Below are 26,005 nucleotides of genomic sequence, written 5' to 3' on the forward strand. Positions count from 1 at the left end.
GTACTTTTCATGCAGAGTATCATGACATTATAGCTACATAAGAATCAGGATGCAAGATTTACAGTCAATAGGGTCACAGGTAAAGAAAACTCATTTTTGTTTCTTCTAAGTAATATTTCAACAGATTTAAAAGGACATTATTTAGATCAACCTTGTGTTACCTTTTCCAGTACTAAATGAATAAAAATATACTAAAAAACATTCATGTAGCCATAAGCATTTTGGGTAAAGGAGGTCAGCTACTCAGAGGTGATTATAGGTTTTCACTGAGGAAGTGAATAAAGGTTACTTAGTCATATATGAAGTGGGTTTTACCCATGAAAGCTCATGATAAAATAGATTTGTTAGTCTCTAAGGGCATGTCTACACTAGGAATTATTTCAAAATAACTTATTTTGAAATAATAACTCCTGAAATAACTATTTTGAAATACCATGTCCACGCTACAGGGAAGCCTCGAAATTAGTCTGAATCAGGCTCTCTTAATGTGGACACACTACATTGGCTTAGAGCAAAGGTGGGCAAAAGGGCCTCCATGGGCCGAATCCGGCCCGCCAAGTGAGTTGATCCAGTCTGCAGAGGCCCTGCCGCTCTCCCACCCCCAGGCCAATTAGGGCCTGGGGGTGGGGAAGTGCCCTGCCAGGAACATGTAGCACTTTGAAGTGTCACACGCTCCTGGCAAAGTAGGAGGAGACTTCATGCGCTCCCTCACCCTCAAGCCCTGATTGGCCTAGGGGTGGAAGGAGCATGCAAAGTTTCCTCCATCCTCCCCCCGCCCTATGAGGAGCATGTGGCACTTGGAAGTGCCTTGTGCTCCTCACAGATTGGGAGGAGGCTTTGTACACTCCCCCGCCCCCAGGCCAATCAGAACTTGGAGGCGGGCGGGTGCATGAAGCTTCCTCTGCCCTGCTCCCGCCCTGTGAGGAGCGCGCAGCACTTTGAACTGCTGCATGCTCCTCACAGAGCAGCAGTAGGGTGGAGGAAACTTCACGCACTCCTCCTGCCCCCAGGCAAATCTGGCTTGGGAGCGGGGAAGCACATGAAGTCTCCTCCCACCCGGCCAGGAGTGCACAGCACTTCAAAGTGCTACATGCTCCAGGCAGGGCAGAGGAAACTTCGTGCACTTCCCTGCCCCCAGGCTCTAATTGGCCTGGGAGTGGGGGAGTGTGTGAAGCCTTTACCCACCCTGCCAGGGGCATGCGTGCTTAGTGAGAAGGGGGGGGCAAAGGAGCTCCTCCATCCCCAGACCAATCATGGTCTATAGGTGGGAAAGCTGGAAGCATCCTGGCCCTGCCCCTTCCATTCTAGGCCCTGCCCCTTCCGGGGCGGCCTGGAGCCACTTCAAAAATTTTTCAAGTGGCCCCCGGCCAAAAATTATCATCCACCCTGACTTAGAGCCCCAGGAAGCACTGGGCAGTAATTACTTTGACTCCAGGGAGTAGTTTTTTCAAAATAACAGCAGTGGAGCATCCACAATCCCACTATTTCAAAATAACTATTTCGAAATAAGCATTATTCTTTGTGGAAAGCAGGAGTAATTATTTCAAAATAATCAGCCCTTATTTCACAATAGCGGGCTTGGTAGTGTGGATGCTTTGCTTGTTATTTCGAAATAAATGTAGACCAGGGCTAAGGTGCCACAGGACTGCTTGTTGTTTTAAAGTTACAGACTAACATGGCTACACTCCTGAGACTGCTAAGAATGGTTATTTGGACTGAATGTCTGCATATATCTACACTTCTGAACTATGCAAGTGCCTTACGTGCAGTTTGAATGTTCTGGAAAACAGTGACTGACTGAAGGGACTACTCGTATGCTCCCTTGTGTCATCAAACAATCCAGTTCTTTCCACTTACTCAGAATCCCTAATAAAGGGGCAGCTATCCATAGCCCTTTTATGGGTTTGCATTGTAAAGGAAGAGAGCTCAAGGAGCTTTTCTCTCTTGTGACTTTTCTATAAAGATCACAAATAAACAGGGAATGAACCAAAAAAAAAATCTCTGGTACTAAAATAATTCACGTCACAAAGGAAGCTAGTTTTACTTGACTTCTGAACTGATCATGGAGACGTGTTCAAAACAGCTGTCAGACCAAATCTGCGTTCCTCTAATCCAGGGGTTCCCAACTTGGGGAACACATACCCCCAAGGGGTATGAGAAGCTTGTAAAGGGGGTATGGAGAATATTTGGTAAATAACTAGAGTATCCTAATTGAAATATTCTAAAAGTAGTAGTGTTAGTGAAAAAAGTTGTGGATTCTAGAGTCTAGAATTTATTTCCTTTCATAGTGAATAGGGGTTTACTAAAAGGTTTACTAAAAGCCAAGGAGGTACGGGGACCGAAAAAGGTTGGGAACTCCTGCTCTAACCCAAAGGAACCTCACATTATGTCAAGAGAGGGGCTTAAATATATTAAAGGCTAATGTCTTTAGCCAGTCACACCTCCTGGTTACATCTCACACCTCCTGGTTACTTTACCTAGTTTACTTTGTGCTTTAGAATATCTGGTGATTCTTTAGAATAGTACAATGAACCACGATTTATCATAACCAAGAAGTACACATATTTATTAGGCACTATTTTTATCAAATATTTCTAGGAACAAAGATATCTAAGGAAATCACAGGAAAAAGAGAAAGGAGTATTTATATGCTTTCTACTTCTGGAATTTTATTTGTGATACTTCTTTTTGTGCTAAACAATGTGTTTAAATTCAACAATCTCAACTTGTTTGTATTGTATGTGTTTAAATTTTCATTGCTGGAGGCATTTGGCTCCCTTAGCATGACTTGTGATGAAGCTGTCTTACAGATTACCCTATGGTAATAGACTGCATTAGATTTATATAATATGGAGAAAATCACTTTTAATAGATTTTCACATATAGAGAGCAGACCACACTACTGACTGGAAGCATCAGTATTCAATAGTCTGATTTGACTATGATCTTGAAGTTCAATTGCTATTATAAACCATTTTATTTAAAAAAAACCCAACAAATGGTCTGGTAGCACTTTATAGACTAACAAAACATGTAGATGGTATCATGAGCTTTCGTGGGCACAGCCCACTTCTTAGTTACCCTACACACTCCCAAAATTAGACAGTTATTTTCTTAGTCTGTTTCATTTTATGGCATTCATAAGAAAATAACATGTATTAACCAATACATAACTTAGTAGAGTTTGGGTTAGTTTTTATTTCCTGATAAAAAAAATCCCTGGACATTTATATACAGTGCCAATGATATTTTTTGTTGGCCACCCTATACCTTTTTGTTTTTTAAACATAAGTATAATAGTTTTTATAACACTAAATGTTGCTGTATTCCTTATGGATCCTGTTTACAAAGGTTGAAAAAATAACATTCCAATCCAATCAAAATATGGTTAGTTTGTTTTACCAGTAATCAGTAAGTATTGTTCTTACAGTTTAAAGAACACTCTGATAAATAAAACTTATAACTTACATTACTTCCATGTCCATAACTTCCCTTGAAGTTAATGGAACTATTCACACATTTGAAGCTAAAATGTACATAAGTGCTTTTCTGAACTGGGGCCATGACCACGCCGAATGGAAGCACTGTCAACTGGTAATGTCTGCCAGTCACAAAAAAAGTGCAGGAACCTGTCTGTGTGCCAGGATAATGGCTATGTGAAAGTATGTTTCCTTGAAGTTGAAAGCAGAGTACCAGTCCCTGAGATCCAAGGAAGGGATAACGGAGGCCAGGGAGACCATATGGAACCGAAGTATTCATATGAAGGTGTTTAAGTTCCTGAAATCCAGGACTCCAGGATCACTCTCCAGTCTCCCTTTGGCCTTGGGGGTAAGGGAATACAGGGAGTAGACACCGCTACTCCTGAGGAACCTCCTTTACCACACCTAGCACAAGGAGTGATAGATCCTCTTGTATGAGAAGGTGCTTGTAAGAAGGATCCCTGAAGAGAGACGGTGAGGAGGGATGGTAGGAAGGGAACTAGAGTATCCCACTCCTACTGTGCTCATGACCATGCACAGTAGAAGTGGGACAAAATTCCCAAAGGGACAGGATCTGGAACTACTGTGTCTGGTGCTCTGTCCTCAAGTGCACTCTGAAAATTGAGACTTTGGACCTGGTGGCGGGGGAGTTGTTTAGAAGTGTTAGTTGGAGGAAAATAAAGGAGGTCCCCTTCTGTTATTGTGCCAAAACCTATGGTGCCCTGGGTCTTGTCTGGGAGGACTAGGGAAAAACCAGGCAGGCTTCTAAGGCTCAAAGTGTTTGCACTGCTGGGCAGGCATATGAATCTCCGGGGATTAAAGGTGAACCTGGAGTCCTTGAAAATGTGGAGAGTGGAGTCCATTTTCTCCACAAAGAGGCCCAAGACATCAAAAGGCCGGTCCTGGATGATACGTTGGGTTTCTTGTGTGAGACCAGACACCTGCAACCGTCAATTATGCCTCACGGCAATCCCTGTAACCATCATAAGGGCCAGAGATTCCACTGCATCCAGGGCTGCCTGCAGCGCCATCCTAGACAGAGTGAAGTAGATTCTCCTGCCCTGCCACTGCAAATTCCTGTCTCACCTCCAAAGGCAGAAGCTCCTGGAATTTTAAAAGACCGTTCCGGGAGTTGAAGTCATATCAACTAAGGAGTGCCTGTTAGTTTGAGACCCTGAACTGGAGACCCCCAACAGAATACTCCTTACACCTAAATAAGTATAGCTCTTTAGTTCCTTGTTTTTGGGGATGGGGCTGGTTGCCCCTGATACTCCCTGTGTTCACACCATTCATCACCAGAGATCCTGGCTGGGGGTGGTGAAAAGGTCTTCCTAGTCCTTCCTGGCACAAAGTATCACCTTTCCACGTCCATGGCCGTGGGCACAATGAATGCAAATGTCTACCACAAGACCTTGGTGGTCATCTGGATGGCCTTGATAACAGGAAGGGCGACTCATGCTGGATCCTCAGTTGAGAGGACAGCCACAAAGGAGTCCACCTCTTCCTCTGACAGGAGGCTACGGTTTTGTGCCACCTTCCGAGGAATGGCGGGGACCACCAGCGAAGATGGAGACAGGGATGTGCCCTCCATTGCTTTGTTTGGTGATGACGATGAATGTACCACAGAGTGTGTGTGGGGGAATGTCTTTCTGAGCAATAGGGTCCTCCACCACTTTTCCCTCCTGTGGGAGATCCTCCTGGGTCAGAGCAGGCCTGGAAAACTTTGGTGCCAAGTCACATGGCCCAACCTGTGCCTCCGGCACTGAAAGAAGGACCAGCATTGAAGCTGGCACTGATAATGCCACATGGGCTGACAGTGCCACTGAGTAAGCCCTGAAAGATGGGTTCTGGTGATATATGCCATTGGTTCTGGTGATATACCCATGGAGTCCAGAAGGGCCATTGTATTGGCACTGAACATAAGAACATAAGAACATAAGAACGGCCGTACTGGGTCAGACCAAAGGTCCATCTAGCCCAGTATCCTGTCTACCGACAGTGGCCAGCACCAGGTACCCCAGAGAGGGTTGACCGAAGACAATGATCAAGCAATTTGTCTCCTGCCATCCCTCTCCAGCCTCTGACAAACAGAGGCCAAGGACACCATTTTATCCCCTGGCTAATAGCCTTTTATGGACCTAACCTCCATGAATTTATCCAGCTTCTCTTTAAACTCTATTATAGTCCTAGCCTTCACCGCCTCCTCTGGCAAGGAGTTCCACAGGTTGACAACACGCTGTGTGAAGAAGAACTTCCTTTTATTAGTTTTAAACCTGCTACCCATTAATTTCATTTGGTGTCCTCTAGTTCTTCTATTATGGGAACTAATAAATAACATTTCTTTATCAGCCCTCTCCACACCACTCATGATTTTATAGACCTCTATCATATCCCCCCTCAGTCTCCTCTTTTCTAAACTGAAAAGTCCCAGTCTCTTTAGCCTCTCCTCATATGGGACCCGTTCCAAACCCCTAATCATTTTAGTTGCCCTTTTCTGAACCCTTTCCAAGGCCAAAATATCTTTTTTGAGGTGAGGAGACCACATCTGTACATAGTATTCAAGATGTGGGCGTACCATAGTTTTATACAGGGGCAGTAAGATGTTCTGGGTCTTATTTTCTATCCCTTTCCTAATAATTCCTAGCATCCTATTTGCCTTTTTGACCGCCGCTGCACATTGCGTGGAAGTTTTCAGAGAACTATCCATGATAATTCCAAGATCTCTTTCCTGATTTGTCGTAGCCAAATTAGCCCCCATCATACTGTACCTATAGTTGGGGTTATTTTTCCCGATGTGCTTTACTTTACACTTTTCCACATTAAATTTCATTTGCCATTTTGTTGCCCAATCACTCAGTTTGGTGAGATCTTCTTGGAGTCCCTCACTGTCTGCTTCTGTCTTAACTATCCTAAACAGTTTGGTATCATCTGCAAACTTTACTACGTCACTGCTTACCCCTTTCTCCAGATCATTTATGAATAAGTTGAAAAGGATTGGTCCCAGGACTGACCCTTGGGGTACACCACTAGTTACCCCTCTCCAATCTGAAAATTTACCATTTATTCCTACCCTTTGTTTCCTGTCTTTTAGCCAGTTCTCAATCCAAGAAAGGACCTTCCCTCTTATCCCATAGCCATGTAATTTACACAAGAGCCTTTGGTGAGGGACCTTGTCAAAGGCTTTCTGAAAATCCAAGTATACTATATCTACTGGATCCCCCTTGTCCGCATGTTTGTTAACCCCTTCAAAGAACTCTAATGGATTAGTAAGACAGGATTTCCCTTTACAGAATCCATGTTGAGTTTTGACATGGAATCTCAGTGCCGAGAACAGTGCCAGGAGTTGCAGGACACAAAGGACCCAACCTCTGAGTCCGATGTGTAATTTGATGTGTAATTTGACCACATGCAAGGAGAGCCCGACAATGCTGGTGAACAGTGCCATGACAAACTCCTATGTTGGCTCATGGAAGCTGGCTTGCCACGATGCCTCAGTGCTGGCAGTGCAGAGAAGGGGCTTGGTGCCAATGAGGGAACCATATTAAGAGGTCACGGGGGGGAGGGACCATATTGGAAGCCGCATATGACATCATAGGAACTAGGGATGTTAGCAAAAGTTTATTTCTGTAAATGTGAAATTGCAGATTTTTTCAGCAGTTATAAGTTTACACATGGGGGGAGGCTGGAGCCAGTGCTCACTCAAAGGCAGCCGGGTAGGTAGCTCCATGGGATAATAATAAATATTAGATAGATAGATAGATAGATAGATAGATAGATAGATAGATAGATAGATAGATAGATAGATTACAACTACCATACCAATAATTAAGAGCTCTCAAAGTTTATTTTGTTCAACTGCTTGTCAGTATGCTTGTTCTCTGTTAGCACACTGGAGTAGTGGGTCCAATTTTGAATAGAGCGCAAAGGAGAGTAACTAAAATGAACAAACTGTTTAGAAAACTGGGTATATTTTGCCTTAACGAAAGTCAAATATGTTAAGGACTGTTCTAAAGAGGATGGTGATTAATTGTTTTCCATATTCATTGAGGATAGACCCAGTAGTAATTGGCTTTGTTTTTTCAGCAAGGGAAATTCAGGTTAGATATTAGGAAACACTTTCTAACTACAAGTTAAGTATTGGAACAAGTTATCTAAGCAGATTGTAAAATCTCCCTCATTGGTTTTTTTTTATGAACAGGTTAGACTAATATCTCCCAGGGATAGTCAAGGTTTACATGGTTCTGCCTCAGCACAGCAGGCTAGACTAGATGACCACCTGAGTCCATGACAGCCCTAAATTTCTATGATTCCATGAATTTATTTGCTTTAAAACAAAAGCTAATAAAAACTCCCAGGAAGGTAGATAGAGCACTTTTGCCTCCAAGGATGTAGATCCCAATCCTTTCACAGTCACTGAAACCTTCATTCTAGCGCATTTAATGTTTAAAACAGCAGCAAAAGAACTGTAAAGACATTAGAAATTGACATTATACACATAAAGAAGTCTAAGACCCTTTTGGCAGTACTAATGAAATCACAGTCATCTTGTGACAGCATAGTATTAGGGCAAATAAATAAAAAATAACATGATCCAAAAGTAAAATGTGCTTTGAGCACAGCAGATACTCAAAGAACAGAAATCTTCTGTAACAAATGGCATGTGTGCCCTGACTTTCTCTATCAACATGTCAGCACATCTGAGTGATACAAACCAATGCATCACCTAAAAAATATGACACTGAATTGCTTTGATCCAAAGGTCTAAGAATATGCTTAGACAAAGTCAGTCCCCAATTTCTCATTCCTGTTAAGACAATCTATCACTAAACTATTTTAGTGAAGATGTCACAATGTAGTTATCCGAAAAATGTTTTTTGCTTCTAGATAAAGTCAAAAGAAACCTTCCGCCTATATGACTCAAATAAGCAGGGTATAAGTGTCACTTACATGCCTCTTTCAAAGGTGTTTTCCAATAAAGACCCATTTTTTCTTAGTTAAGCTATGCTGTAACATTACTTGCCCATTTCATGATACACACATTGCTTACTCAACATTGGTATCTACTTTACATGATGGCTGTACATAATAGTACTAGCATCAACATCCAAAGTGTATTCTTTCATCAACAGAAAATGTTTAGAAAACTTTAGATTGTGTATTAATCATTGTTTATTTCCATTTCTAAATTTAAGTAAATGCTAATTATAGAGCATTAGTATCCTAGAATTCTTTCTAATCATGCATAGAAAAAGTATCATCTGTTCCTAACGAAAAGTTTTATCATACGAAGACTTTCTAAAATGTGCTACTTTCTTTTCACTGTATAACTATTATGAGGCTGTGGATGTGTATTTCTACCCTTGTCTTTTCTGCTCCAAAATAGCATTAAAAAGGATATGAGTTTCATTTCAATGGGACTTTCTTGGCAAGGTATTTTAACTGCATGGCTTATTGTGTTTCCTAAAGAAAAGAAAATGTACTTAACAGTAAATTAGCTCTTGTATATTGCTTCTTCAGAGTCACATTGTAGGGTTTGTAAACCATGCTCATAAGCTAAAGAACCACTGATAACAATGAAGCCAGTACTGGGCACTTCTGCCTTGCAAATATCTAGATCAGTGGTCCCAACCTGTGGTCCGTGGACCCCTGGTGGTCCATGACGTTACTGCAGGGAGTCCGTGGAAAGTTTAAAAATAAGGATTGGGCCACCGCAGCAGGACTACTTTTCTTTTCTCGGGGGTAGGAGTCCATGAAATTTTAATAGATTGAAAAGGGATCCGTATGCTCGAAAAAGGCTGGAAACCACTGATCTAGATAATTTATGACCTGAGCAAGGATTAAAGTAATTTACATTTCTTACCGGTATTGTTGTATCACACCTTCCTGAAGGTGGGGGGCAGGGGAGCGGAAGGGTTCTCAAAGCAGAGGGTTGGTAATTTGACAGTACCTGTAACAGTGGACTGGAAGTGGGGGGAGGGGTCAGGCAAGGAACTGAGGTTGGGGGAATGAGAGGGTCCCAGGTGCCATTTAAGGAGGGCAGGGAGGCTGAAGGCACCCCTTGCAAGAATTGTACCAGGAGGCTACTTGCTTTTGCCTTTCCATCAGTATCAGGGAGTGACAGGAAAGACCACAGTGTGGGTCACTCACTCCTCTGTCTGCCTCACCCTCCCCAGCCAGGCGGAGAGGAATACAGCAAACTTTGCTTTCTTCTCTCTCCTTAACAACGATGGGAAGGGGAAGAACAGCAATAGCGTCATGGCAGAGGTCACGGTAGGGGGTCTTCAGCTCTCCTACCCCCCCCCAAATGATCTAGGGCAGTCCCAGACTGGTAGGGGGCAGGAGTACCCCCCAGCCAGCTCCTTTGACCTACCTGCTGCTTAGTATGGCAGCCTGCAAGAGAGCACCGGGAGCCTATCTGAGAGTGCAGCTTACCTCCTACAGTGGAGTGCCCCAGCCCGCTGGCTCCTTCTTGCCACAGTGATGTACTGGGGTGCACCGCCTTACCTCTGGACCTGAGGCTAGAAAATGCTGTTTATGTATCCTTATTCAAGTTCTTTTCTGGCTCAAGGCACCCCAAAAATATTTCTATGGATCTGCAGAATAAGTAACCTTCTTTCCTCCTTCATGGACTACCTTTTTAGATCAATACTGAATTATTCTAAGTCAGAAGTATAATGATTCAGCAGAACTGCTCAGAAGTAGTCAAACAAGGACAGAGACTTAGTCTCCATAACCAAGCATCTAATTCAATTCTAAAATGAAAGCAGGTGTCCTCTTGACAAATTTTAAGAACAGGAATATTTCTCAGACAAGCAGCTGATATATACATTCCTCTCAGGATGGATTTCTCAGTCCTGGTTTCAGCCTGTTAACAGCAGACTTAAAAACACTGAACTAAGGGTTTTGAGCGTCTCTCCAAAAGTTACAGCATGGCATAGTTCTTTCAAAATACTAATTATATCCTTTTAATAACTAATTTGTGCAATGTCATTTTCCCTATAAAATTGTGAGGTATAGGAAAAAATATAGGGAGAGTTATGCTGTTTTATACATATAAAAATCTGATACTAACTTTAGCAAGAAATTCACATGATCTTTAAAACTCATTTCATCCTTATGAAAGGTACTATACCAGGGTCAGCCATACATTCTTAGCATAGTCTTAAGACGTCCATTGAACCAATTTGATTCTGAGTGGTACGGGGCAGACTTTAGCTGTTTTAATCATAGATAAAGGTTACAACAGAGACTTGTTGTGACCTGTTGGTTTCTTCTACTTTTTATAGAACTTGTAAGTTTTACAGTACTTCTTGATTCCTGAATATGGGGCCAATAGACGCTTTTCTTAATCCTCATAAGTTCTGACTTTTCCCTACTTGCAAATGAGCAATTGTGCAGCAACCGTAAAAGCTCTGCAGGGGGCCTTTTGCACACTCGAAGTTGACTCTCCAGTTCCCCCAGGGCATCTATTCTTCCCCACTGGGGCATCTGTGTACTGTACACCCTTGTCCACCTTTATAAAGAACCTACTCTTATTTTCTCTGTTAGGGTCATCAGTGCAGATGGCCTCCCTTATGTTTTCTAGAGAAGATCAGCATTGTTTATACCCAAAGCTGTCTTACACAAAGATGATTTCTCAAGTTTCTGTTCTGAAGACCAGCTCCTGTTGGTTGCCACTAAGGGTGTAGCGCCTCACCTCCCTCTACGGGTCAGTGTTTGGGGACTCACAGTTATACTCTTTCTTGCTGAGAGTTTCAATTGTAACAGATTTAAGCAAAGACTTTTATCAAAACTCGATAGGTCAAACATTGACAAAATCACTAGGCAAAATTCACTCCCTTTGTGGTTACTGAACCTAAGAATCACATAAATCTGAACTGAACATGGTTGGTACTTGGAGTCCCAGTGCTTAGGGCAGGGGTGGACAAAAGGGCCCTGCTGCTCCCCCACCTCAAGGCCAATTACTGCCTGGGGACAGGGAAGCACCTGAAGCCTTCTCCACTCTGTCCCCGCCCTGAGAGCAGCCTTAATTGGCCTGGGTGTAGAGGAGCGCATGAAGCCTCCTCCCGCCCTGCCAGGAGCAGATGGCGCTTTGAAGCACTGCGCACTGCTCGCAGGACGGAGGGGAGAGCAGAGGAGGCTTTGTGCGCTCCCCCACCCCTGTGGAAGCAGGCTCTTTGCTGGCCAGGCCTCTTGCGCGTATTGCCATCCTAGCAAAAGGTCAACTTCCCCTTGATGAAAACCCTTACACTATGTAACTTAAGGGTCAGCGACGAACAGGAACCAAAACCAGACATAAAAAGTTCATGTAAAGTTCATGCTGGTTGTGCTGAATGTGCCATGATAAGGCAGAAAAGGAAAAACAGGAAACCATCTCACCCCTTTACTCCTGTCACTTAACAGACAGGGTCTGCTAGCCTATCACAAAAAGCGCGCAAAAGCTCTCTATAAAACAGCTTCCCCTCCTGTATCAAATTGAGGAATCCCGAATAAACATTGGATGGTGGAATATGAGCCAGGTCCGAGGACTGATCACCCGAGGGCCACCTCCCGCTCACCGAACCAAACGAGTTCCTGTAGAGCATAACGTATACCAAACATAACGTATACCAAATATGTTGTTGTTGTAGTTTGTGTGTCTGTTAAATGTAAGTATTGTTATCTGAAATTGTTTAAAAGTATTAAGTAGTAGTGTTAAAAGTTTTAGATAAATGATTAGTCTTATAAGTAAGACTGATGTAAATGTAAGTGTTAATAAACCCTAGTCCCTTGTTAACAACTATTGGGATTTAGAGAAACCTCAAAGAATTTTCTTCACTGTATTGCATTTTGCTTATTGGACATTCTAATAATTATTTGGTGCCTACGTATGTAAGAAATTGATAAAATCATAATTTATACGTAGAAGCCCTTTAATAAAAGTTTAAAAGATATTTAGTAATAGTTTGCCTGTTTCTGCGCCTTCCTGGGACTAGCCACATTTCCGAACCTTTTACTTTAAACCACAACCCCTAGGCTGATCAGGACTTGGGGGCGGGGGAGCTGCATGAAGCTTCCTTCACCCTGCTCTTCTAAGTACCACGTGCTCCTCACAGGGCAGAAGGAGGCTTCCTGTGCTCCCCCACCCCCAGGCCCTGATTGGCCTGGGGGTGGGGAAGTGTGCCAAGCCTCTTCCAGAGCATGGGTGCCTAGTGTGAAGGGGGGGCAAAGGGGCTACCCCAGCCCAATCATGGTCTGGGGTGGATAGCCCCGCCCCTTCCCATTTAGGCCCCACTCTTTCCTGTTTAGGCCCCACCCCACGTGGGGTGGCCCGGGGCTACTTTAAAAAAAATTTAAGTGGCCCCTGGGCAAAAGTTATTGCCCACTCATGGCTTAGGGAAACTTTTATTCCTGTGCTCAGTGCATCTAAGGAATTGTCCAAGCTTACACAACAAAAGACAATACAAAGAGAGGGAGAAAAAAGTAGTGAGAATTCTTTCACTAAATGAAAATTACCAAATCAATTGATTATAAATTTACAAAAATTCCAAATGCACATAATGCCACTCAGCACAGTAAGTAGTTGCTACATGCTTGTTTACTATTATCATCATCAGGTGTTTCATTGCATATGTTCTCTGGGCACACACTGCCTGTAGTAAGTATCTTCCACAACAAAGACAATAGGATCTTTTAATCATACAGTATGCTCTTGTCAATCAGTACGTATGCGTGGCTAAATTTCAGTTTGTTCATACATTTATATTGGTTTTGAAATACTCTTTGGAGACCTTATGTTATTAAAAACAGTAAATAATTTAAAATATATTTGTAAATGTTTGGAACACTACCATGTTCTCTATACTGAACATGAGAGAAGACACAAGAAAAAGGAAAAAGCAAGGAAACATGAAAAAACTAATCATAAACCTTTCATTAGTAGTTATCAAGATACATCTATTTTACAGAATCATTGCAACAGTGATATATGATAAACTAGCAACTATTATTTTAATTAAAAAGCAAGGTACTTGTATATCCCTATTACAATTAATGTTATTCCATACTAATATTTTACTAACATCCATTATGACTTTCTTTTGCTATAAATATTATTAGACTGAAAGTAATATCTTATGATAGACTGAGAAAATAGCAAGTGAATTTTTTTGTCATTGCTAGCTTAGGAATTTAGTCAGTACATTTAATAAGATGATTAACTGCAAAAGAAAAAAAACAGCAGCATGAAGAAATGGAAGATAAAATTCCAACATATAATTTTGTTCAAGAAAATAATGTATTGAGCTATAAACATACGCTCTGAAAAGAGATCCCATTAGTTCTATTTATAATAAACACAGATGATCTGCACCAGAATGAAAACAGGATAACTAGAAAAGATATGATACTATAATATACTGTTTAATTTTTAGCTTTTTATACATACAGAACGTATTCAGTCATCCGGTTGTAAATAAACATATACAATCCTACAGAAAAATCACAGTTCCAAAATGCATTCTTGCTTAAGGATGTGCTATATTACTATATATTGCTTTTTGTTATTAGTGAGAAATGAATCAGTTGTACACTGTATATTTATAGTGCAGGTGAAGAAATCATGCTCCAGAAAAACCAGCATTGAGGAAAAACAGAACAAAGTTAAACTAAACTGAGTCATGGAGCTGGAGAGAATAATGTGAGCACTACTGCACAGAACAACAAAAACACAACAAAAGGTCACATGTACTGATTACCGGCCATGCTGATCTATTCCATGTGAAGTCTAGCTCACTAAACACAAAAAAAAGGAACTTTTTGAGAATTGTGGAGCTGCCTGGAGGAGGACTATTGTAAATTACTGAAATGTAGAGAACAAAAGGACTTCGAGAGGTTATCTAGTTCAGCAGTTCCCAACTGTCGGCCTGTGGCCTGCTGTTGGGCCGCAAACCTCTGGCTGCTGGGCTGCGCTGGCTCTGAGAGCCAGGGCTGCTTCCACCACAGCTGTTGGGAGAGGTGTGTCCTGCTTGGCCTCTCAGCCAACCAGCGATGGGCAGGGAGGGGTGTCTTCCCAGACACAAAAGAGCACTTTGCTGCGTGGCAGGAGGACTGCATGGATCCCAGCATGGTAGCCTTAGAGCAGCCAAGACCTGGGCAGCAGCACTCAGCTGGCAGCTAGGAGGCAGCACAGGGCTAGATGAGGGGAGCAGGGTAGGCACTGGGAGCTCTGAGGGCAGGGCTAGTACTAGGGAGCTCTAAGAGGTACAGTGGGGCTCTGGAAACAGGATGCTAGCAGTAGGGGAGGATCTGGTGGTTGTGGCCTCTAAGAAGCGAGGGACAGGCACTGATGTGTTTGGGATGGGGGCCTGGCACTGGGCGGCGCTGAGGCCAGGAGGCTGGCCCTGGGGGTGTTGGGTGCAGGGGACTCTGGGGTCAGTGGCTGGTGCTGGGGGTAGTGGAGGGGTGAGGATTCTAGGGGTTAGGGCTGGCATCAGGGGGCTCTGGGAGCCAGAATGAATATGAAAATATGCAAATAAAGTGTTAGCAGACAACCAAAAGTTTGTGAATGGCTTTGCTGGTTCCAATTATAAAAAATGTTGGGAACCACTATCATAGAATCATAGAATACTAGGACTGGAAGGGACCTCGAGAGGTCAAGTCCAGTCCTCTGCCCTCATGGCAGGACCCAGTACTGTCTAGACCATCCTGATAGACATTTATCTAACCTACACTTAAATATCTCCAGAGATGGAGATTCCACAACCTCCCTAGGCAATTTATTCCAGTGTTTAACCACCCTGACAGTTAGGAAGATTTTCCTAATGTCCAACCTAAACCTCCCTTGCTGCAGTTTAAGCCTATTGCTTCTTGTTCTATCCTCAGAGGCCAGGAAGAACAAGTTTTCTCCCTCCTTCTTGTGATATCATTTTAGATACCTGAAAACCACTATCATTTCCCCTCTCAATCTTCTCTTTTCCTAACTAAACAAGCCTAATTCTTTCAGACTTCCCTCACAGGTCATGTTCTCTAGACCTTTAATCATTCTTGTTGCTCTTCTCTGCACCTTCTCCAATTTCTCCACATCTTTCTTGAAATGTGGTGCACAGAACTGGACACAATACTCCAACTGAGGCCTAATCAGCACAGAGTAGAGCGGAAGAATGACTTCTTGTGTCTTGCTCACAACACACCTGTTAATGCATCCCAGAATCATGTTGGCTTTTTTTGCAACAGCATCATACTCTTGACTCATATTTAGCTTGTGGTCCATTATAACTCCTAGATCCCTTTCTGCCATACTCCTTCCTAGACAGTCACTTCCCATTCTGTGGCTACGTCTAGATTGCATCCCTTTTTCAGAATCGCAATTGTTAATGAAGCGGGGATTTAAATCTCCCCCGCTTCATTAGCATAAAAATGGCTGCTGCTTTTTTTCAGCACGGAGCTTTGCTGGAAAAAAGCGCCAGTCTAGATGCGGATCTTTTGGAAAATAAAGCCTTTTCTGAAAGAACCCTTATCCCTTATTTTAAGATATCCCTTAAGATAAGGGATCTTAAAATAAGGGATAAGAGATCTTTCTGAAAAGGCTTTATTTTCTGAAAGATCCATGTCTAGACTGGCGCTTTTTTTCCGGCAAAGCTCCGTGCCAAAAAAAAGCGGCAGCCGTTTTATGCTAATGAAGTGGGAGAGATTTAAATCCCCACTTCATTAGCAATTGCGATACGTCTAATTTTCATCCCTTTTCTGAAAAAGGGATGCAATCTAGATGTAGCCTGTATGTGTGAAACTGATTGTTCCTTCCTAAGTGGAGCACTTTGCATTTGTCCTTACCAAATTTCATCCTGTTTTCCTCAGACCATTTCTCCAATTTGTCCAGATCATTTTGAATTATGACCCTGTCCTCCAAAGCAGTTGCAACCCCTCCCAGCATGATATCATCTGCAAAATTAATAAGCATACTCTCTATGCCAATATTTAAATAGTTGATGAAGATATTGAACAGAACCGGTCCCAAAACAGACCCCTGCAGAACCCCACCTGTTATACCTTTCCAGCAGGATTGTGAACCGTTAATAACTACTCTCTGAGGGTATGTCTACACTACCCTCCAGGTTCGAACTAGGAGGGTAATGTAGGCATACCACACTTGCAAATGAAGCCCGGGATTTGAATTTCCCGGGCTTCATTTGTATAAACTGGGCGCCGCCATTTTTAAATCCCTGCTCGTTCGAACCCCGTGCCGCGCGGCTACACGCGGCACGAACTAGGTAGTTCGGACTAGGAATCCTAGTCCGAACTACCGTTACTCCTCATTCCACGAGGAGTAACGGTAGTTCGGACTAGGAAGCCTAGTCCGAACTACCTAGTTCTTGCCGCGTGTAGCCTCGCGGCACGGGGTTCAAACGAGCAGGGATTTAAAAATGGCGGCGCCCAGTTTATGCAAATGAAGCCCAGGAAATTCAAATCCCGGGCTTCATTTGCAAGTGCGGTATGCCTACATTACCCTCCTAGTTCGAACTAGGAGGGTAGTGTAGACATACCCTGAGAATGGTTATCTAGCCATTTATGCACCCACCTTATAGTAGCTCCATCTAAGTTGTATTTGCCTAGTTTATTGATAAGAATATCATGCGAGACAGTATGAAAGGTCTTACTAAAGTCTAGGTATACCACGTCCACCGCTTCCCCCTTATCCACAAGGCTCGTTGTCCTATCAAAGAAAGCTATCAGATTGGTTTGACATGATTTGTTCTTTACAAATCCATGCTGGATGTTCCCTATCACCTTATTATCTTCCAAGTGTTTGCAGATGATTTCCTTAATTACTTGCTCCATTATCTTTCTTGGCACAGAAGTTAAACTGATTGGTCTGTAGTTTCCTTGGTTGTTCTTATTTCCCTCTTTATAAATGGGCACTATATTTGCCCTTTCTAGTCTTCTGGAATCTCTCCTGTCTTCTGTGATTTTCCAAAGATGATAGCTAAAGGCTCAGATACCTCCTCTATCAGCTCCTTGAGTATTCTAGGATGCATTTCATCAGGACCTGGTGACTTGCAGACATCTAACTTTTCTAAGTGATTTTAACTTGTTCTCTTTTTATTTTATCTTCTAAACCTACCCCCTTCTTGCTAGCATTCACTATATTAGGCATTCCTTCATCAGACTTCTCGGTGAGGACCGAAACAAAGAAGTCATTAAGAATCTCTGCTATTTCCAAATTTCCTGTTACTGTTTCTCCCTCCTCACTGAACAATGGGCCTACCCTGTCCTTGGTCTTCCTCTTGCTTCTAATATATTTATAGAATGTCGTCTTCTTTCCCTTTATGCCTGTAGCAAGTGTGAGCTCATTTTGTGCCTTTGCCTTTCTAATCTTGCCCCTGCATTCCTGTATTGTTTGCCTGTATTCATCTTTTATAATTTTATCCTAGTTTCCATTTTTTATATGACACCTTCTTTATTTTTAGATCATGTTAAGATCTATGGAGTCATCACTCCATATCTGACCTATAACTCTTCATCCTCAAAGGAAAACTGATCTAGTCCATCCCCTCCACACTAAAATGGGACCAAGTATACCTAGACCATCCATGACAAATATCTAAGTTGCGCCTAGTAATCTGTTCCAGAACCTAACTAGCCTTATAGTTAGCCACTTTTCCTTACATCTAATACAAATCTCTCTTGCTGACTAATAAACTGATTACTCCTTTTCCTACCTTCACTGGACCTAGAATACTATAATTGTTTTCTTTGTAATGGTCCTACACACATTTGAAGACCATGATCAGATGCCCACTTCAATCTTCTCAAGACTAACCATGCCCAGGTTTTTAACCTGTCCTCATGGGTCATATATTTTCTAAATCTTTTATCATTTTTGTTGCTCTGGTGTGGTTACTTCAACAATGAATCCGACAGACGAGAAACCCAGGGATCACCACCTTTTTCTTCATAGGTTTTGTAATCACCCCAAAACAAACCAAAACCAAAAAAAATCTGTTGTCTACTGCCAGGCACTTACACCACAAAATATGCTCTGAGGAGAAAGTCTGGAATATATTCCATAACACACTCAAAACCACCATCACCAAACAAGAACAATCCAAAAGAGAAGTAGATTGCATCATGGAACGTGACATCCCGATACCTTGAGAGAACTTGCTTTAATATAGAAACTCCCCCGAACCACACATCCGTAGTTGTCAATGTCACCATACACTGGAGCCCATACAAGGTATCATCAAACTACAACCCGTGCCTGATCTTTTATGAAACTCACTTCTGACCTTCAGACAACTACCCAACCTCTCCTAGCTCATCAGCAGAAGCAAGCTCCCCACATAACAGGACACACCAACTCCAAGTGGCACAACACTGACAGAAATAACAGATGCAAACCCTGTAGACAAAACCAACGTATCATTTGTGGGTGAGCACTTTTGATAAAGTGATCACTCCATATCTGACTTATCACTCTTCATCCTCAAAGGAAAACTACACAACACATTCAAGAGATGAGCCTGGGAGCTTGAATTCATCACCTTGTTAGACACTAAAAACCATGGTCTTAACAAAGACACTATATTTATGCCTCATTACAACAATCTGAAACCCTGTGACAGGGTGTACCAACCCTGCACTGGCCTGGGAGGGGTTAACCAGGTGTGCTGGGCTGAGAAGGCCCTTCCCCCACAGCCCTGCTGGGCATGCTCCAACTGCAGGCTCAATATAAAAGCCAGAGGAGCAGCTCAGTTGGGGCTGACCACGGGAAGGGAAGATGCTCCTGCAGGAACCCAGAAGCAGCTGCCCCAGCAGCAGCAGCCACCACCGCCACCACAGCAGCAGTAGTCACAGCAGCTGCAGCAGCCACAGCAACAGCATCCTCCTCTGCCACAGCAGCCACCCCCAACCATGGCAGCAGCGACTGTAGCAAGCAGGCAACCGGTAGAGCTACTAACCAGGAGGACACAGGTGGAGAATACGCCAGTGGGCCAGGGTAGGAAGTAGCCCAGGGCAGAGTGCTGGAGGCCTCCTCGTGAACTCAGCATGTTTCAGGTGGATTCCACACCAAGACAGTGGTGAGAAATACCTAACACTGACAGGACCCTGGGCTGGGGCCTGGTGGAGAGGGAGGGCCTGGACCTCCCTACCCCCAACTCCCTCGATCCCCAGGGGGGAGGCAAACCGATCGTGATATAGACTTGGTCGCTGGGCTTTACTGCCCCCTAGAATGGGGTGATATTGGCTTGGTTGCTGGACCTTACTGCCCCGCAGACTAGGGGCATATAAACTGCCCTATAGACTGGGGTACTGGAGACTAGGCCATCTGGCCATACCGACTGAGGGCAATACAGACTAGGCGACTGAGCCTTAAAGCCCAGCTGACAGAGGCTCAAACTGGAGCCAAAACATGGGGTGAGGCACCTTGCCTGGTCTCCCAGCAGGGACAGGCCACCCACCCTCAACAAACCCCTAGTCCTCCTTTTTGTCCTGTGACTACATGGAAGTTAAATGGGTCATTTCCCCTTGAATGGTCCTTTAGAATATGTGCTAACCACTTACACTGAATTATCTGCTCTATCTTGTTTTTAGCTATTACACTCTAACTACCTTAGAGGGGGAGGGATAGCTCAGTGGTTTGAGCATTGACCTGCTAAACCCAAGGTTGTGAATTCAATCCTTGTGGAGGCCATTTAGGGAGATGGGGCAAAAATTTGTCAGGAATGGTACTTGGTCCTGCTGTGAAGGCAGGGGACTGGACTCAATAATCTTTCAAGGTACCTTCCAGTTCTAGGAGATAGGCATCTATTAATTTATACCTTCCCTAGACTTGAAAAGCTCTGTGTAGCTCAAAAGCTTGTTAGGTTACAATGTAAAATGAAATTCAGACAGACTTAAATTAACATAAGAACAATTAGCACATATATTTAAGATGTTCTAAATTATCTCTCTTTAGGTGTCTGTTTTAGTTCCTTCATTTTTTATCTTCACATTCCCCAAAGCTATTAGCAATAATTTTTGCACATTATTTTAAATACTCGTAGTCCAGAGTTAAAGTTTTCTCCTTTTTCTGTTAATGTAAAATGGTAGTATGTCAGAAAAAGACAGCAAATTTTAATTAAAGATTAATTAAAGATAGCAAAATTTACCGTATTTTCCGGCGTATAAGGCGACTGGGCGTATAAGACGACCCCCTAATTTATTAGTTAAAAGATAGGTTTTCATCTTATACTCGCCGTATAAGACTACCCCCCCTTAAGAGGCCAACCGGCAGCGCCCCAGCGCCCCTCCGCCTCCCCAGCTTTGCTCCCGGTGTCCCTGGTCTGCTGGAGACAGTCCCCAGCAGACCAGAGACACCAGGAGCAAAGCTGAAGCGGCAGCGGGGTGCCGCGCTTCTGAGGGTTTGCTCTGGCAAAGCCTCAGAGGTGTGGGACCCCGCCGCTGCTGCGGCTTTGCTCCCGGTGCCCCTGGTCTGCTGGGGACCGTCTCCAGCAGACCAGGGACACCGGGAGCAAAGCCTCTGAGGACGCCGGCAGCGGGACAGCCGCGGCGCGCCTGGACTGCCCCGCTGCCGGCTTCCCCCGGGGCAAGAAAAGCCCCATTCGTACCTGCAAGTCGGGGACTGCCTGTATACCCGGCGTATAAGACGACCCCCGATTTTTGGGGGATGTTTTTTAGCATAAAAAGTCGTCTTATACGCCGGAATATACGGTAATTAATTTTAACTCAAATACACTTAACATTCATACTGATAAGGTAAGATTTGCTACATATTTTATTTTGCCATTTATTGAACCAGTGAAGTTGATGTGGTCTAAGACATGAAAGTTCCAAGAATACATGCAACATTGACAGACCCTCAGTTGGTATGTGGCTCAGTGGCAGGCTACCCTATTTAGCAGAAAGATCCAACCTTCTCATTGTACTACAATTTTACAAATGGGAAAGGAGATTATGTAACTTGACCTAAGTCACAAATACATGTCAGGCTCAAGAGTCAAATCAAACTTACTATTTGCAATTTAAACAAATGGAAGATGAGTTTTGCTTATGTCTTTTAAATAAAAAAGTCACCCTGAAACAGAGACCATGCCTCAGAATTTCAAATAAAAAACATGAAAATTTTGGAAAATTAGGAGCAACCAAAAACAGGGGTTCATAATAGATATGATCAGGCAATCTACAGCTCCAGATATGAAGAATAAAGAATTAAAGTATAAAATTGAAAAGAAAAAAGAATATAAAGATGCTGATATAAAACTTGAAATTAATTAGACACAAATTTAAAGAAAAATATCATCTTATACATCGGTTTAAAGGCATGGAGGGTTATGTTACAAAGTGTGGGTGTGATTTGCTGTCCTGGAAGAGCACAATGGTTGTACTTCAGGTCAAAAGTCTTCACTAATTGCTCTAACAATATCAGCAACCAGAAGCTACATGGCTCAGAACTGAGGATTTATAACACCTCTCTCCTATTTTAGGTAACCTAAATGATAAGCAGTGAATATAATTTTCTGTCTAAATGTAGTTGTCAGCATTACTTAATGTAATCTTGGTCTAAACTACAATTATATTTTGTTCTTATCTCCCATCTACATACAATATTGCAATTGCTAGTTCTTTGACTCTTCTAATAGATAAAGGAAAACGCTCGTGGAAATTTTTATTCATATTAAACAGCATGTAGCAAAATCATGTAAATGGAGTGTATACTTTCATTTAGCTAACTTGGAGCCCTCTATTGGACATGGCTCAAAATTAAATATATTTTCACCATAGTGTTTTTGAATGAAAATATTAAAAAAAAACACAAAAAGACTCACAGGATGCTTAGCTGAAATTCTGCCAGTCACAGTTCCTGTCTGATTCCATGTAGATGAAATAAATCCCTTTAGTTGAATACAAAAAAATCCAAATATAAAATCATGAGATATGTTGCTGCAGAAGTCAATATGTGAAAAATGAAATTTTACTCTAAAGGCTATATACTATGGTAATAAGATTTCCATATAAAGTAGAAACAGAGATTAAATTTTTCAAAAAATATTTTATAATTTTAGAAAAATTTTAAGAATGGTTTCAAACCATCATATATAGGCATACTCAAATTGATAGGGGGAGCTTTTTTACAGTATTACCTTTTTCATGCATGAAAGCAGTCCATCCACATAGGTTGACTTTATCTTGTGAACCTAAATTAGAAAGAGTTAGGCATGTATGTGCATGTGTGGAGGAAAAGGGAGAGAAAGAGAGACAATTATCTAAATCAAAAGAATAATTGCTCAGTGTACTGACTTTAATGGTGTTCAATATTTATCTCTAATCTAAATTGCTGGCTATGCAGGTGTTTCAGTATGAAAGTTTGGAGCACAGAAATGCAGAAACAAAGGATGAAGGAAACTAAAGACTGATTTTTTTTAGTTTTACTTTAGAAACACATTTAGAGCTTCTTTACACTCCGGAGAAGATCGACGCTCTGCAGGTTGATCTTCTAGCATTTGAATTAGCGGGTCTAGTGAAGATCCACTAATTCAACTGAGAGGGTGCTCCTGTTGGCACTGGTAATCCTCTTGTCACAAGGAGTAAGGGAAGTTGACAGGAGCGCTTGCTCTCACCCACCTCCTACTGTGTAGACGACCTGAAAACAAAATGTAAGATACGCCGGCTCCAGCTACATAAATATTGCAGCTATAGTTGTGTATCTTAAGTCAACTTTCCCCTTTAGTGTAGACTAGACCCTATTGAAAACCTAACTGTTAACTGAAATGGGCAATCTGAACCAATGTTGTGGTGGACTATGAGCAGATTATTGCAAAAATAATAAATAGCAACATATCATAAAATTCACTTACAATCTTGAGCTCTTTTCTTGGTCCAGATTTTCTAATTGGCAGTACAGTGTAACTCCAAACCAATTTTATTGTAAGGTTTTCTAAAACTGTTTGTGTGCAACAAATATTTAACAAAAATGTGTGGCTTCAGCTATTAACTGAAAAAAATCTAGAGCAAACCAAACCTACTTTTGAATTCATAAGACTTTACCAACTGCTCAAAAAAGTGAAGACTATTAAAAGAAATACTGGAAATCATATGCCAACCAAAAGGTTCTCAGACAAGCTATAGTTTTGTTTTGTTAATTCTTGCTTTCAATGCAAATACATTGTTTATGAAAAATGAACTCACCCGTCGGTATTCTAAAATTATCTTAGGCAATGGATGAAGATCTTGCAGCTTATTTAACTGGGGAATAAATAAAGAATTTGACTTAATAGTGTGCTAGTTCTTCATTTAAATGTTGGTATGTTAAAAAGCTTAATAAAGCATTTAAAATACTGACTGATTTCCGGATGGCTAGAATACAATCTAGTTTAGTAGTAGTAAAGAGTAGTAATAAAGGTTGAACAGAATTTCTAGAAGTTGAGAAGTGGGACAGGCTGGGACTTTTCTGAAGATATAAACCTCATCTTGTAATCTCAGCAGAAAATCTCTGAATTGGGGCATATATTTCCAGCCAGGTGCTGATGTAAAGAGAATGGTGTAACAACATATGCACAGAAAGACACTCAGAAATGCTAGTTTACAATGTAGCAGTTAGGAGTCAGACTGTGACTAGACTCACTAGAGTATGTTCAGAGTGGTCAGCTAGTGGCCGTAAAGTGGACTTCAGAGTTCACTTTGAGACAGGAAGATTCAAAGTAGCTGATGGTAAATCTTTCATGGAAGAAATGAAAGGCAGCAAACCCATCAGTGAGAAAAGAATTACTTCAAAATTCCAGTCAAAGAGGAGAGAGAGAGAGAGGCAAGAGAAGATTACTCACCCTGTGCAATAATAGAGGTTCTTCAAGATGGTTATCCCTGTGGGTGCTCCTCCTTAGGTCTTTGGGGCTCCGCTGTGCGTCTAGTCAGTACAGTCAGTAGCAATGCCCCCGATAGGCTGTGCACACAAGGCAGATGGCACATGTGGTGCCGCTATTACGCATGTGCAACCAACCGTCCCTTCAGTTCCTTCTCATCTCCGGAAGGAGAAATCAATATGTCTGAAGCAGAGGGGATGAAGGGAGAGTGGTGGAGCACCCATAGGGACAACCATCTCAAAAAACTTCTGTTATTGCACAGGATGAGTAACCTTATTTTCTCCTCCGAGAGTGTTTCTGTGGGTGCTCCACCTTAGGTGTGTAGGATGATGGGGAAATAGCAGGAGACGCCATGGAGCTTTCCTGGATATGTGAAGCATGTGAACAATACTGTGGACACTTCCTGTTGGCATTGGTTGTAAGTAAGTCCACTGTGGGAATCCCCAGCATTTGAAAATCACATGTAATATGTCATCGTCTGTCTCCCATTCGTGGTTGGAGTTGAACTTCCTGCTCCGTGTGTCTGCCATAAGACTGTCCTTGCCCGAGAAGTAAGAAGCTTATATGTGGACATTCTGATCTATGCATCACGACCATAGGCAGACTAGACTGCCTTTCTGCATAGATGGATTTTGGGAAGGTGGATTTTGGTAAGTTCAGAAAGCTGATAGGTAAGGTGGCATAGGAATCAAGACTGAAGGGAAAAACAACTGAAGAGAGTTGGCAGTTTTTCAAAGGGACATTGTTAAGGGCCCAAAAGCAAGCTATTCCACTGTGTCGGAAAGATAGAAAATATGGCAAAAGACCGCCTTGGCTTAACCACGAGATCTTGCATGATCTAAAAATAAAAAAGGAGTCCTATAAAAAATGGAAAGTAGGACAAATTACAAAGAATGAATATAGGCAAACAACACAGAAATGCAGGGGCAAGATTAGAAAGGCAAAGGCACAAAATGAGCTCAAACTAGCTACCGGAATAAAGGGAAACAAGAAGACTTTTTATAAATACATTAGAAGCAAGAGGAAGACCAAGGACAGGGTAGGCCCACTGGTCAGTGCCTGTTTATGTACTGCATTGTGGCTTAATTGTCCATAAAAATCTATATGGTGTTGCCCTGTATAAGGTGTAGGAAGTGTTGATGTGTAGAGTACCACACTGAATTCTAATACATTGATGTGCAGGGAATGTTTGTGCGGATCTCATTGGGGGACTTCTGTGGAAGGGTACCCCAGCGCAAACATTTTTGGGGTCCTCCCACAAGTTTAGTGATTGTTTGATTTTGTTTGGAATTGAAATCAGTTTGTTGATATTGTTATAATGAGGTCTGTATACCGTTCTTAGCCACTGCTGCATCGGTCTCATGTGTAATCTGGCATGTGCCACCACTGATGTGGCTGCTGCCATGTGGCCAAGTAATTGGAGGCAAGCTCTGGCTGGGACTTGTGGGCTGGTTGGAGCAATTTGATGAGGTCCTTGATAGACTGGAATCTCTTTTGTGGAAGGGAGGCTATTGCCCTCACACAGTCGAGATAAGCCCCAATAAATTCTATAGTCTGAGCTGGCTGGAGTTTGCATTTGGAAAATATTTTATTTGTAGCCCAGAGTCTAGAACAGAGCTATGGCTAAGGAGACCACTTTGTGAGCCTTTTGCCTTGTGGTTGCTCTTATCAGGCAATCGTCGAGATAGG

At 42.4% G+C, this 26,005-nt stretch overlaps 1 protein-coding gene across 1 annotated transcript in view; it reads right to left on the reverse strand.

The window, feature by feature from the left end:
• The window catches only part of POLN (DNA polymerase nu), a 159,046-nt gene that overhangs the window by 105,204 nt on the left and 27,837 nt on the right, over nucleotides 1–26,005 (reverse strand). The window contains exons 10-12 of the mRNA XM_089777777.1: nucleotides 23,646–23,702; nucleotides 22,601–22,654; nucleotides 22,286–22,351 (exon numbers count right to left, since the gene is read on the reverse strand). Coding sequence (XP_089633903.1) covers nucleotides 22,286–22,351; nucleotides 22,601–22,654; nucleotides 23,646–23,702 — 177 coding nt within the window. The remainder of the gene's footprint in view (nucleotides 1–22,285; nucleotides 22,352–22,600; nucleotides 22,655–23,645; nucleotides 23,703–26,005) is intronic.

The sequence above is a fragment of the Pelodiscus sinensis genome, chromosome 4 (assembly GCF_052426305.1).
Source record: "Pelodiscus sinensis isolate ZL-2025 chromosome 4, ASM5242630v1, whole genome shotgun sequence".
NCBI classification, from domain to species: Eukaryota; Metazoa; Chordata; order Testudines; family Trionychidae; genus Pelodiscus; species Pelodiscus sinensis.